This window comes from Anas acuta, chromosome Z (assembly GCF_963932015.1).
Source record: "Anas acuta chromosome Z, bAnaAcu1.1, whole genome shotgun sequence".
Taxonomy (NCBI): Eukaryota; Metazoa; Chordata; class Aves; order Anseriformes; family Anatidae; genus Anas; species Anas acuta.
The window spans coordinates 68,896,975-68,911,706 of NC_089017.1; the positions used below are offsets into that span (position 1 = coordinate 68,896,975).

The following is a 14,732-nucleotide window of genomic DNA, read 5'->3' on the forward strand; positions in this document are numbered from 1 at the left end:
GCAGCCTTGAACTCTCTGCATAAACCCTTCTGCTCTCTTTTATTCATGATCATTACTTTGGGGCAAATAAAATCAGAATAGTCTTTTAAAATTGTTGGACTGGGGAATTTGGCTGAGACTTAAATTCCATCCAAAATTTGCTTCACCCCTCCCCCCCCCTTGGGATTGAGGGAGAGAGCAGGTGTGAACAGTCCTGATTTTGCATTTTTCCTTGCCTTCCCACTATGTTTTTCTGAGCTATTTGCAAGTAAGTTGTCTACTACATAATCCATTCCCTCCAGTGTACATTTCCCAGTATGACATTGCAAATCAAATGTTTGACTACACATGAAGTGAATCCCACTGTTTTGATGCAGAAGGTAGAATTTTTCAAACAATTTCTGTTCTTCTCCATTTCATTTAGCATTCATGGGGAATTTTGCCAGTAATGCCCTTGTAAGTACTGTTAGGACCTCTGAAATACTAACAAAACCCTATCTAGAACACCAGTGGTTTTGTATCCATGCTGTGTGCATGGTTGAATAAATCACCAAAACTGCAGCCAAAGAGACTTTGGAATTGAAATCTAACCCTGAATCTGCATATAGAAGCCACTTATCATCTCTGCAGTGAGTAAAAACAAAATCCTTGACCACCTTCCTTACCACACATCTTTGAAATAAACCCCTACACTTCTGTGGATACTTAAAGATCTCTCAGTGGATGTTTCTACTGAAAAGACATGAGATGATCATTAACTGTAGTGTAACTGCTCTTTTGCAGACAGGTTGCTTTCTGATTTTATTAGAAACCATAAACTGTGCAGCAGTAAGTTTCAACTAGGAAGAAGAAAAGGCTGAGTTAATAACAACAGACATGCTTTACCTTTGGGTCATGTATTCCAGAAAGCTCTTCGTAGATTTTCTCTCCTACCATGACAGCAGCTAGGTTGGCTGTGTATGTGGACAAACAAAACAGACAGAAAATAGCCCATAGATTCATTAAAAATCTTCCAGTCCAGCACTTGGGAGGTTTGATGGCAGCTGTTCTTCCAAACAAGATCGCATAGCAGACATTGAGAGCAGATGAGAAAGAGAAGACTTTGTTCCTGTTCCTTCCCTTGGGGGTCATCCCAAAAGGACTTTTCCACTCATATAAGGTGAGGAATATAGCTGTGATATGCAGTGCAACAAATATCCCCAGCCACATAGTCCAGTGAAGTGGCCACATAAAGGCTCCAATTGGAGCCGCGGTGTCTTTGGTCCTAACCAATATGCCCAAGCTGGTTGAAAAGAAAGGGCTGGTGAAATCAATCACTTGGCTGCGGGCAGTGTTAATGCTAAAGGATGTCACTGCCATATGAGCTGTCCCAGAAAGAAGGTCTCCCACCAGTCCTGTCCAGTGGCCGTTCTTCCAGGCTCCATACTTTCCATCACCAACAATATACAAATCAAAATCAAAGTTCATATCCTCAGCCAGTTTCTCCAGCAGGTCAATGCAGTAGCCATAGCAGCACTTCTTCAGCTCAATGGGAACGGTGTCATTTCCTCCTTGAAGGGTTTCAAACAGGTTATCCAGCACAGCTGAGTCATTGGTCAAAGGATCTAAGCACAGCTGCCCTGCTGGGCAAAGACCTTCATCATCTACATCTCTTGTAAAGACAAATGGATGCTCAATGAGAGTTACCACTCTGAGATGCAACCGGGTGGGGTGTTGCATGTGATTTTTATGTCTCTGTGTTTGTTCTGGCCATATCCCGTAGTCCATGACTATCTTTCCTTCTTGCCAGCTCCCCAGACGAGTCCACATTGGATTCCCAACAGGGTCATGCTGCAGATTCCAGATAAAGAAGTTGTTTTCTGAGCTAACAACAGAGGAGCCTTTCACCTTAATATGGCCACTGAGGCCATCAAATGTTGTGTTGGCTAAAAACCTGTTGGGGGGAGAAAGCAGAGAAATCAGAAGCAGACATCTCAAGCCATATGCAGACACCATGAATTTATGTTTAAAGGACTAGATAAGGAAATCCAGTTGAACACCTAGATAATTCATAGCTTTCCTATGGCACAATGAATAAGCCACTTAATTTATGATTAAAGTAACTGGGAATACTCTATCTCCTGCATATTTTATGTACTGTAAATGGAAACTCTTCAGAAACGATATTCTATTTACCTATTAGAAAAAAATGAGTGACAATTTACTTTTTTTCAGTTATCTTTCCTCCATAAGGAAATGAAACATGGGTTAATTCTCTGCTGAACTCTCCAGATCAGTGTCAGTTTCTTAGACAAAAATATGTACGAAAATGGAAGAATGGAAATGATGAAATGTCCTTCCAAGAAAAATCTTATAATTTCAGTAAGATCTAGTTTATGTAATAGAGGCTACTGAAGTGCTGTCAACAGATTTCAAGCACTCTGAAGTGAACCAATCTGGATTTTAAAATGCAGATTTGGTATTGGTAAGCCGCTTCAGAATGGGGAAAGAGATTCAGTGAAAGAAGATGGCACTAGAACAGGCATATTTAATTCTTTAAAACAATAAAATATCTTCAAAAGCAATGTTCTTACAGGTGAGATTTTGACCTACCTGCTCTCATTAAGTGTGCCAGTTTTGCACTGTGAATTTTGCATTAAGGTTTTTGGACTTTTGCTACCCCAGATACTCAGAGTAAACTTAACTATTTCATTTGTATTGGGCTGGCAATGTTTGCTAGTAGTTGTCACCCCTTTATGTAGAATGCAGCTTCTGCTAACTCATTATACAAGATGCTAAAATGACATGGATAAAAGAGCAGGGAACTGAATGGGAACATGACCAGCTGAACTGCTCTCCTTTAATGAGAAAGCCTCTGTGCATTTCATAGGGGCTGTAGAGGGGCACTACTTAGACTATACAAGTCTTAGTAGAGTGATTCCATTAGAAACAACTGAGTTAAATTGCTGCTAATATGGTGTAAGGTAAGTGAAGCAAATACTTTTTCAGTAAGAAGCATTCAGAAGACAGACTATTTAGCTGTCATAGTAGAATATAACACGTCACATTAGCTCTGGGAATTGGATGAAAGCGAGTATTGAAAGAAGTATAAAGGCTAAAGTTGTCATTCCAGTCTCAATAGACAAGACATAACCTTTAAGTGGTGTTAATTGTTTATCAATAGCTAGAGGGGGAAAAAACCTAACCTGAAATTGATTCGAAAAGGATAAATACGTAGCAACTGTTTGTGCATGCATGCTTCTGACTGGACTGCAGCCTTTGTTTTGATGACTTCTGGTGAATTTTGATGGATTTTCAGCAGTCAAAACTGCATATGAGTTCAGATCATATAATTTTTTTGCCCTCAGCAAAGAGTAAATTTAAGAAACTGAATGATATAGTTTTGAGTGTTAGTTGTGTGAGAACCTTTTAGAGATGGCTCTGAAACTCTTCTTATGCAGCCTATTTTGAGTGTGTTGAGTTTGGAGAAAGATTACACAGCCAACACGGTCAAAAGCTACTGTACATGTGTTACTTGAGTCTGAGAATTATGCCTAAAAATGCATGTAGGTGTTTGTATACAGGACTGATGCATAAATATGAATCACATTTTAAAAATCTTTACCCTTTAGTCTAGTGTTAGCTAAACGACACTGCAACTTCATTAACCAGTGGTCTCTGCCATTGTTTGACTGGTGCTTTCCTCCCAGCCTGCGTTTTGTATTTAACTGTGTTTGTGCATGCTCATGCATGTAAAACATTATCAAGACACCATCTACAGAAGAAGGCAATCCCAAGCACTAAAGAAGGGTTTACGTAGCCATTAACTTTTCTGTTTTCTCTCTCTTTCTCATTCTTTGTGAAAAAAAAATGAGCTATTTCCTCCTAACAAGCCTTACTGGGTTTATATGCTGAGGTCATCACTATGACAATAACTGAATGTGTAGATGTGCCTGTGCATAAAATTATGAAAGAAATAGTGTTGAAAATAGTGCTAGCAATTCACAAAATGCCAAAATTGAGGGAGACAAATTCCCAAGGGGAATAAATTAGCAAAGTTCTGATGGATTTGGGCCCACATTTTCATTGCAGCAGCATAACCTGGATGTTAGAAAGCTGCAGACCTGGTGTTTTGGGAGTAGATGAAGCTATGGAATAATGCCTTAGATTTATTTTCTACAGGTAGGATGAGAACAGTGAAATTTATGCACTGTGTTCTCTGACTTTCAGTGTAGAAATAAGCGTGCCCATGAGAGTAAACCAAGCACTCGGTACCTGTCCTGTAGTTGAATTGTGTTAGAAGCATTTACCTGAGAGATTTAGTAGCATTTAAATGTATGACTTTCCTACCTTATCGAGGTAGTGGCTTACTTTTGCAACTCATTTGCATGTTATATATTTTTGGTAGTGACAGGACATTAATCAAAATAAATGAGGGGAACCATGTGGGAGATACATTTTAACAACACGTTGTTATATATGCGAGTGGCTATGGCTGCTAATCATTTTCATATGCTGTATGCAGTACTACTGAAACTCATGCCAGGGGCTTCATGGAAAAACTCAGTAACTTACAAAATAGGTAAGAGGATGTGACTACATTATTTAGGGCAGCAGTCTCTAGTATGAAAATCTGGGGAGTTGCAAGTGTTGAGTATTACATAGACACATTGGAAATTCCAGAACTGGTCCTTTTCAGTAGGGCTATGGACAGATTTTTAAGGAAAGACGATGTGTACAGGTTTCAAAAGGTGAAGGGACAGATCCTCAATTGATTAATTTCCTTGATGCGTCAGTATCTGTGAGTTGATGATCACACTGGCAGGCTGATTGCTGTCTCAAAGCTTTACTAGCATCTCCTCAGTTTGACCAAGCAGTCTGAAGTGTGCCAGCTGCTCTTTTCACCTTTATTCCTGTTTTTAATGTGCTTTGCTGTAAGAATTGCTCATTACAACTTCAATAGTACTACCACAATCCAGAAGAGACATCTTTGTAGTACTTTTAAGAATGACTTAATTTAACAATTTCATTTTCTCTCAAGCTTGATGGCTTGGCCATTCTATATCTTAGAAAATTTACCAGAAAGTAAGAGTCAGAACAGGCAGGCAAATAACAGGCTGGTGAAATTACCCAAGAAGGCAAATTAAAGATGTAAGTCTAGTTCAAGCTATAAAGACAAGATGAGGCTTTGAAATTTTAGTATCTCATTCTGCCAAAAAGGATGCTCCCATGAGCAGACAGGAATGGATGAAGGAATCAACCTTGTCATGAGAGAAATTAAGGATGGAGATTTACAACAGCACAGTCTTTAACTGTGTGTATCTCCATATCAATACCTATATCAATAAAAACATGTTTTGCCATGGAGCAGATCTTGGCCTCATTCACCATCATTATTCTGCTCTCAGGTGGCATTTAAATGTCTCCAATACCAGAGTACAAGCACAGCATTGGCCACAAAAGCCCAGGTGCCAGGCGGGCCAGCCTGTGGGCCTGATGCTTCTCTGCACGCAGCAGCCATGGTGGTGAAGACCTGTACCTCTGCACCTTCTCCATCCCCACCACCACAGCCCCAAGGCTATGTATTGAAGCATGTGGATCAGCTCAGGAAGAGAAATGCACACGTAAATGCACATGTAAATAAATACTCAGTTATGCACCAGATAAAAATTTTGACTTTTGAGGGGCTCTGATCGCCTAAAAGCAACCGTGAAATTGAGAGGGTTGGTCGCTGTTGAGATGCTCATCAGTGCATCATGACTCAGGAATCACTGTTACACGGGTGAATTAATAGGTATGCTGCTAACTCAAATACATCAGTTCTGGCCATCAGGAATCTGCCTCACTTACAGGCTACAAAAACAGCTGCAGTGCTTCAGGCCAGGGATTTATCTAACCTGTTATTTTGTCTTTAATAGGGTCCACAAGCAGATGCTTAGGGAAAAGCCCGCCAATCATATGACATTTTCTTCTAATGATCTAACACTTTCCAACCATTTTGAGTTCCAGAACCTGCTGCAAGTTGTCTGTGTGGTGTCCCTTCCTCTGTTCTCTCCTCCAGGCATTTTATTCAGTCTTACACTTGAACCCACTTAAGATGCTAGTATTTATTGAAGTTTTGCCAGAAACCTTACAGGTGTACTGGCTGTACTGTACTGTACCACTGTACTGTGGTATGAATTGCTGCTTTTGATTTGTTTTGAACCTTTCTGACTTCATCTTCACATACTGCCCTTGCTTCTTTTACGCAAAAAGACAATGAACCATTTATCTCTGTCTAGTACCTCCACTCCATTAGTGATTTTGTAGACCTCTATCACTAACCCCATAAGCTGTCCCTTCTCCCAGCCTATTCAGTTATTCCTTGTAAGGACAGATTTCTTCCTACCCTCTGACCCTTTTTTCTTTTCCACAATATCTTTACTGAGATGAAGGGACTTGAAATTTCATAGATGTGAAATTGCATTTTGTCTCCCAAAATAACACAAGAGTTACAGTAGTCAGTGTCCATGTGGTAGGTAACAGTTTTTTGAATAAACAATGATGTAGAAATACCATGCAGGAATACATAACAGAGCTTTGATCTTGCTTTTCTTTCTCTTTGTCTCTTCCTTAATACTCAAAATGTCTGTCCTACTACCACTTCTACCTCAAACATTTGGTATGTCAAGAAGCCAGTTTGTGGGTTTTAGTTTTCAGGAAATTAGGTATGATCTAGTTAAAACAGATAGAATGATGATGCAGAATTAGTATCACAAGTTGGTGGATATATTACAAAGATGTGCAATATTACTCTCAAGACTTATTTCACTATTCAGAATTATTTTTTTTTGTCCCTTATGTTATGGATGAGGGCTGACTAAGGAACTGTTAACATCTCAAGTGGTTGTGTTTTGAGCAGTGCTGTTAACACTTCATCGTGAAGACACATCTCAGATAGCATTTCAAAAAAAAAAGTTGCAAAAATAACAAAAGCTTCAAGAATTCTTATCCTAACCCCATCTATTAAAATCTGTAGACTGAAAACCAGGTGTAATGGTGGAAAAATATGCAACAGTCACTGGATGTAAAACAGGTGATGAATTCACATACTTAGCAAGGACTGTTCTGTTTGTTTTTAAAAGGAACCATGCATTTTTCCTTACGTTCAAATCCAAAATATTTGTAGACATGAATCCCCAGGTGGATTTGGAAATAACTTCAGTGCACTGATGCGCAGTAGTCTACAGGACTAGTTTTACAAGCTGAATGAGAAGCCTCCTGTACCAAGCAACAGAGGGTTTGGTCTGCATCAGTGTCCTATGACATGGTCAAGGGTGTTTTGTTGTTGTTGTTTGTTTTGTTTTGTTTCTTTCACATGGAAGCATACTACCAAGTGCCTGAAAGCAAACATATGCTTCTATATTCTGTGATTACTTTGGTAGCCCAAATATTCTTACTGTGTTTTGTATTCTCTCAGGTATCTCAAAACCTGAGGGAATTTGACAATAGTCCTGACTTGCCCCTCACATAGGCATAATTACAAGATACTTTTGGAGTTTAGTCTGTAACCTATCCTACAATTACTATGCTATCTCTACTGCCACGGAACAGGGTTTTCATCCACAACTAGCTTCATCTCCTCTGTGGCTAAGTTTAAGTTTATTTCTCCAGCAGTAATGAAGTAGGAAGAAAAACTGAAACAAATGTGCATATTAGGGAGGGTAGCATTATGGCCAAGACATGGAGAATGGTGGGAAGAGGAGAGAAAATTAAGATTTTATTTTATACCGCAAATGCTAGCTATAAAAAGAAAAAAAAGAAAAGAAAAGAAAAGAAAAACTTACTTTGATAAGTACTGCCCTGAAGTGATATTTTTTTCATCTGTGTCCATGCAATTCATTGTACTTGGAATAAGAGCTAGTTCAGGCTGAATCATGGTGGCTGCTGCTACAGCTCTTGCTACCAGCTCCATTGCATCCTGGACGTAATGCTCAAAGACTGATTGTGTTGTCTTGCCATGAGCAATGAGACCAAGTGGCAAACCTTCTGTCCTCAGTTCTTCTACATTCTGTGAATCCCCAATAATCCAGTGAAGTTCTGGAGGCATCACACCAAACTGGGTAGTTATTTCAAAAATTCTCCTTGTTTTTTCCATGTCGCATCCAAACATCACCATAGTAGACGTTGTTTCTTTAATGCTCTCCAGATAAAACTGTAGGTAGTTCAGAAGGTCACTGGCTGAAGTGAGATTTGCTGTGATGTTTATAATGGATCCCAGGTGGAACTTGGAGCTCTGTTGTGTGAGGAAGAGAAAATCTGTGATGTTCCACTCCTCCTGGCATACCATCAAGCTGAAATTGTACCAGTTGTTCATTGCAAGGATTGAGAAAGTGACATCAGCATCAGAACTCAGTGAGTTTTCTAAACTCATTTGCAGGTGAAGGGGATTCTGTAGTCAAAAATATGAAAGATACTGATTAGAAATATGCTGGAACCAAAGTTAATGTGTTTTCTTTACTTTTATATGAAGATCACATATTCATTCATGTTGTTCAAAGTAATCACCTGTTGATCAAGGTAATGGTGTCAGAAACACGGAAACTTAGACCAGCCCAAGCTTAAATGGTCTTCATGGATTCCTTGGCTTCCTGAAGTTTAAGTCAACTTCAGTAACCACCAAAGAGTAAGTTTCCCATAATTTCATAGAATCATTCAGGTTGGAAAAGACCTCTGAGACCATCTAGTCTAACCTTTAGGTTAGTACTAAAGTTCATCACTAAACCATGCTAATAAGTTCTAAGTCTACACGTTTCTTGAAGACCTCCAGGGAAGGTGATTCAACTGTTTCCCGAGACAGACCATTCCAATGCCATGCAATCCTTTCAGTAAATAAATTTCTCCTAATATCCAACCTAGAATTTGTATTTCTTCCAATCAATAATTTGCATGTCTTTAAATACATTTGTACTTTTGGATTTCTTGGCATTCTCAGTTGATGAATTCCATAGTCTCCTGACTGTACATATGAGAAGGTATGCCCTTATTGTTTGCATTCAGACATGGTGTTAATATTTTAATTTAATGGATGTTGCCAAGTGCTTTGTTAAAAAGTTGCACTGGGTCTGGCTGGGATGGAGTTAACTTAAAGACAGATGGAGTTAAGTAAAAATAAAGAAAAACTCTGTTCTTTTAGTTATCTCTTTCTTATTTTTGTTATTTGGGGACTTTTTCAACACAGACATGTGAGTAAGCTAATTAAACAGATCATAGCCTACAATCAATGCACATCATGTACTACCAATAAAACATGAGAAGATTGATTCTTTGGTAAAGGACACGTTATTGAATGCACAAGAGGCTAAGACATTCAGGCTCCATGATTTCTGAGCTGGAAAATATTAGATAAATAAACCTTCCATACCATTTTTTTTCTGTATTGTTGATAATACCACAGTACTTAGCCACTTACTTTTCCCAACATCATTGCTTTTAGCTGTATTTCTTCCACGAAAAGAGAAGAGCAAAAGGACGTGAGGTTCATCCATGAACACTTTTCCCCTTACTCTTACTCTTCCCCTTTCCAGAACCCCAAAATAAAGTTAAATTTTACCTGAAGATTTAATAAGCAAGAATAAATGAAGGGACCCAAACAATTTCGGGCATGAAATGATTTTCTCCTTTACCAAAATGCTTCCATCAGGCCTTCAGCTAGCATATACGTGTTACATTGCTTGGTTTCAGCTGAGAACTTGACAGTCCATAGTGTAGCTTTACTAAAAAGTTATTCCAACTTACTTTGGCATTTGATTTCAGCCATGAGACTGTTCAAGAAACAAACAACAAAAAAGTGAGTTATGAAATCAGCTTCAGTATTTGATTTGCTTGTGAGATCTTTGTTGTGGTGTTGATCTGTGCTGTGTTTAAACATTTGTCAGTATTCATGGTCCCTCAAATTATATGCTACCCTACACTGGTTCCTGCATTTTATCATCTTTCTATCCATTCTGAAGTTATTAAACACACTTCAGGTCTGTTCTTCATTATCTTACATTTTAAAAAGTCAACATGTATTATGTATAAGTGGGATCAGACCTTTACTCTGTTCAAAGCTAGTATAAAATGCTGTCATTTTGATTTTGACAGAATTTTATCATTACAGACTAGTTTGGTTGGATCTTAGAAATGTCATTAGGAATAACTCAAAATTTACTGAAATAAAATCGTGGCTCTCTGATATAGATGCAAGAGGTGAATGAGAAAAACAAACAGACAAGAAAACAACAAACTGAAGAGCTAAACAGCATTTATAAGCAACAAGCTTTCACTGTGTTAATTTGTAGCTATGTGAATACATCATGTGTTTTCCAGAGCAGATAATTTAAATTCAAAGCTTGATAGAGAGAATACTGTAATTGAAGATGCACTCAGCTCTTTTGTTATGTCTTGGTTTTGGTATTTGTGGCCTGTTTTTACACAGACACATGAATAAGCTAATTAAATAGATTACTGTCCACTATCAATGCACATCATGTACTGCCAATACGATGCAAGAGGATTAATTCTTTGATAAAGGACAAGTTACTGAATGCACAAGAAGCTAAACTGTGCAGACTCTTTGAGTTCTATCCTGCAAAACATTGCTTTTTAATTAAAACACATGATTAATTCAGAAAAAAAAAAAAAAAGAAAAAAAAAAAGCTTTGTGCATAGTATCTGGATTTGGGAAGCTGATTTGAATAAATTAGTCTCTGAAAACTCAATTAAGATTTTTTTTTGCTAAGGTTATGAGATCATATAGCAAATTAACTCTAATTTGTTTCTCACTTGAAATAGAAGGGAATAGAAGGAGTTTTCCTTGTGTCCTCTCTGCCCAACATCAAGTAAAAGTATGAATATTTTTTACAAAATTATCTGATTTCAACCAAGAAAACTGTGCAACTCTATTGGCATGGTTAATTTGTTAGTTAAGAAAGGAGTTATGCTATATAAGTAGAACACTTTAACAGAACACAGCACACAACCTGACTATACCTGTGCTAATCAGATCAAATTTCTCTGGTGTATTCAGAATCCTATCATCCCAAGCATAGTTTATAGCTATTATAATACAGATGCAGGTATAAAAGGAAAAAATCTAATGGATGCAGAAAAACAGCCCTGTACTGATGATTGACAGAATTTAGCAAGAGTGTCTGTGTCCACACTGCCGAATAAAGCCAGCCTACGAAACAAACATGAGCATTTGCCCTGCTTACTTTGTTCCTGGTCTTGTTTTGGGCCATGGCAATTAGCTCTGATGCCACGCACTGGCACTGTGGGTTGCAACGCATCTTGGGGATCACTCGCAGTTGGCAGTATGGGTAAGACTGCATGAGAAATGGCGCTCCATCTTACCCAGCAGGTTCAGATCTTTGAAGGCCTATCTTCACCACAGTAAGCCCAGTGCTTATGCACTAGGTTTCACACTGTGTAAGACTTCTCCTTGTCCATAGCACATTTCTTCTTGTATTAAAACACTTTGAAAGACATATGGAAAAGACATACAAAAGGTACAAATTACACCTTAGGGTCAGTGGGCATCACACTGCATCTACAGCAAACATAGTACCAAGCACACATAGCCCAGAGAATGGGAGTCTCCTCTGGGGCTGGAAAACTGGATTTAATTTTACTCAGCTGTGCAGATGATGACAGTTTTCATCAGACCTGTGGGTAGTCTCAGGTATGAGAAGGGCTCACTACCTAGTAAGGCAGCTACAGATTTAGACCTGAAGAGCTTTCATGCTGGTCCCTTTCTTATATGCAGAACAGTTAGGTGTGCCAAGGTAGTCCAATAGACTGTTTCTGTATTGAGACACTGTTTCTTCATTGAATAGAGATTAACCTGTTTTTAGGTTAACCTGTTTTAGGCCGAACGTGCTTTAAAAACTAGTTCTTGATGTTAAACCATCCATGTTTCAGTTGGGATTTTCTAAAGGCAATAGGTACATCTATATAAGCACTCATCACAATGATTTATTAATTGCTAAATTCCTTGTTAACATTCTTCTTCAACTTTTAGCCCTACCAAACATACTATCTCTCTTTTCTTCATTAAATGTACAGGGACCAGAAGGTTTGAAGGGAACTGACTGCAAATTCATTGTCAGAACTCTTCTCACAGAATCACAGAATCACAGAATTTCTAGGTTAGAAGAGACCTCAAGATCATCAAGTCCAACCTCTGACCTAACGCTAACAGTCCCCACTAAACCATATCCCTAAGCTCTACATCTAAACGTCTTTTAAAGACTTCCATGGATGGTGACTCCACCACCTCCCTGGGCAGCCTGTTCCAGTGCCCAACAACCCTTTCAGTAAAGAAGCTCTTCCTAACATCCAACCTAAAACTCCCCTGGTGCAACATAAGCCCATTCCCCCTCGTCCTGTCACCAGGCACGTGGGAGAACAGGCCAACCCCCACCTCGCTACAGCCTCCTTTAAGGTATCTGTAGAGAGCAATAAGGTCGCCCCTGAGCCTCCTCTTCTCCAGGCTGAACAAGCCCAGCTCCCTCAGCCGCTCCTCGTAGGACTTGTTCTCCAGGCCCCTCACCAGCTTCGTCGCCCTTCTCTGGACTCGCTCAAGCACCTCGATGTCCTTCTTGTAGCGAGGGGCCCAACACTGAACACAGTACTCGAGGTGCGGCCTCACCAGAGCCGAGTACAGGGGGACGATCACCTCCCTAGCCCTGCTGGTCACACTGTTTCTGATACAAGCCAGGATGCCGTTGGCCTTCTTGGCCACCTGAGCACACTGCTGGCTCATATTCAGCTGACTGTCCACCATCACTCCCAGGTCCTTCTCTGCCTGGCAGCTCTCCAACCACTCATCTCCCAGCCTGTAGCTCTGCTTGGGGTTATTGCACCCCAGGTGCAGGACCCGGCACTTGGCCTTGTTGAACTTCATGCAGTTGGCCTCAGCCCATCGGTGCAGCCTATCCGGATCCTCCTGCAGAGCCTTCCTACCCTCGAGCAGATCGACACACGCACCTAGCCTGGTGTCATCTGCATACATTCTGGTGTCATCTGCATGTCATTCTGATACAATGATATGCATAACATTCATCTAGTAGGTATCTATCTTCTGCTTAACCTTCAGCCAATCATCAGCCCACCATTCAAATACCCCTGTAGACTTTGGGAAGGAAGAGGCAATTTTGTCGTAACAGAGGTTGATGTCTGTTTTGTATTGGGATTCAGCACAGGGAAACTCAGTCAGCAATGCTAGTTCACAGCTCAGACGAGAACCTCTCTGGCCACTTCTTGAAGGCTGCTGGTTGATTTTACTGGTTTATACAGAGATGTATGGAATTAACACCCTTTTAATATTATTTTGAAAGGTTTATTTTTCATTTGTAGGATACAATTGAACATATGAGGCCTGAAAAAAAATTGCACAAAATCAGGATGTAAGGATACAGATTTTTTATATGGTTGTGTTCTTAATTCTTTTATGTACTTTTGTTAATTCATTGTTCTAAAAAAATAAACTATTATTGCTTTTTATTGAAGACCTTCCAAAAATTGTTTATTCAGTGATTCAGTACTAATCCCGGAAACCACTTGGTTTCATTGCAAAGGGTTTTGACAATTTAAATGATAGTTTAGATGTGTATAACTTTGTACTTCTGAAATAGAAGATTTATGAGATAATATCAATGTATTGAACTATGCCCATCCATCACTATCAAAGTTCTTAGGCAGACACCTTTATTGCTTGACTTTAGAAATTATTAAAGTTTGACTACTTCAGTCAAACTGTCAATGAAATTTTGTATAGAAAATCAATTGCTTTGCTTAAATTTGACTTTAAGCTCTCATTAAAGGTTATGGCTTGCATCAGTTTTTCTCTAAATTACACAGACAATTAAAACTCATTTGAATAATTTTAATTGTGATTTATTTTAATAATGTATTTGCATTTGCATAACCTCGCTAGCAAAAACATTTTCTATGTTTATGAAGACTTAATTTCTTGCTGCACATCATTAGTTTCTATTTTATAAACCAGCCATGATGATCTTGACTTCAGTTTTTACTGGGTAAGGAACAGGCCTAGAATACTTAATTTCTGACTAATCGCCTTTGGATCAGATACCAACCGCCTTTCTACTGACTTTCAGTGGGCTTTGGACCAACCTACTCATAGAATATAAAGCTTTACATGGTCTGATGTGTTTCACTTTCCTACATCAAAAGAGACAGTAGCTACTTATTTGCTTTCTGTATCACAACCAGAACAGTTTTTAGTTTCGTTGCCTGAGATACCTGAGATAGTAGGTTCATTTAATAACTGAAACATGATTTGCATTTCATAAATGCATTATTTTCCAAGGCTCTGTTTCAGTGGTCTACAGAACTGTTCTGAGCCATTGCAAATCTTGTGAACACAACCGATGCCTGGAGCTAGACTGTACCCTGAAGAATCTGACCATTTATCTCTTCAACCAAAACTGTAATGCTAATTAGGCATGGTCACAGTAACATTTTATTTGACATTATGATAGATTCATTAGCAAAGCTAAAAGCATGTATGCGAACATTTTTCGCCAACTGTATAAAAGTAAGTAATACACTGAAAACATGATTCCCCACTGATTCTCAGGGGCAAAGACAGTACTAAAATATTTACTTATGATAAGAAACAAAAAAGAGACGAGAGGATATGTAATTACATCAGAGAGAGCTCTGTGAAAGGAAGAAAAAAGCTTTCGGGCTTTCAGTGCAACAGTGGGGACTCGCAGCTTTACAAA

The 14,732-nt window shown here is 39.0% G+C and overlaps 1 protein-coding gene across 1 annotated transcript in view; it reads right to left on the minus strand.

Annotated features, from left to right (window-relative positions):
• GRIN3A (glutamate ionotropic receptor NMDA type subunit 3A) overlaps positions 1-14,732 on the minus strand; it is a 73,438-nt gene that overhangs the window by 33,893 nt on the left and 24,813 nt on the right. Inside the window, exons 2-3 of the mRNA XM_068666101.1 lie at positions 7,785-8,389; positions 865-1,912 (exon numbers count right to left, since the gene is read on the minus strand). Of these exons, the coding sequence (XP_068522202.1) occupies positions 865-1,912; positions 7,785-8,389 (1,653 nt within the window). The remainder of the gene's footprint in view (positions 1-864; positions 1,913-7,784; positions 8,390-14,732) is intronic.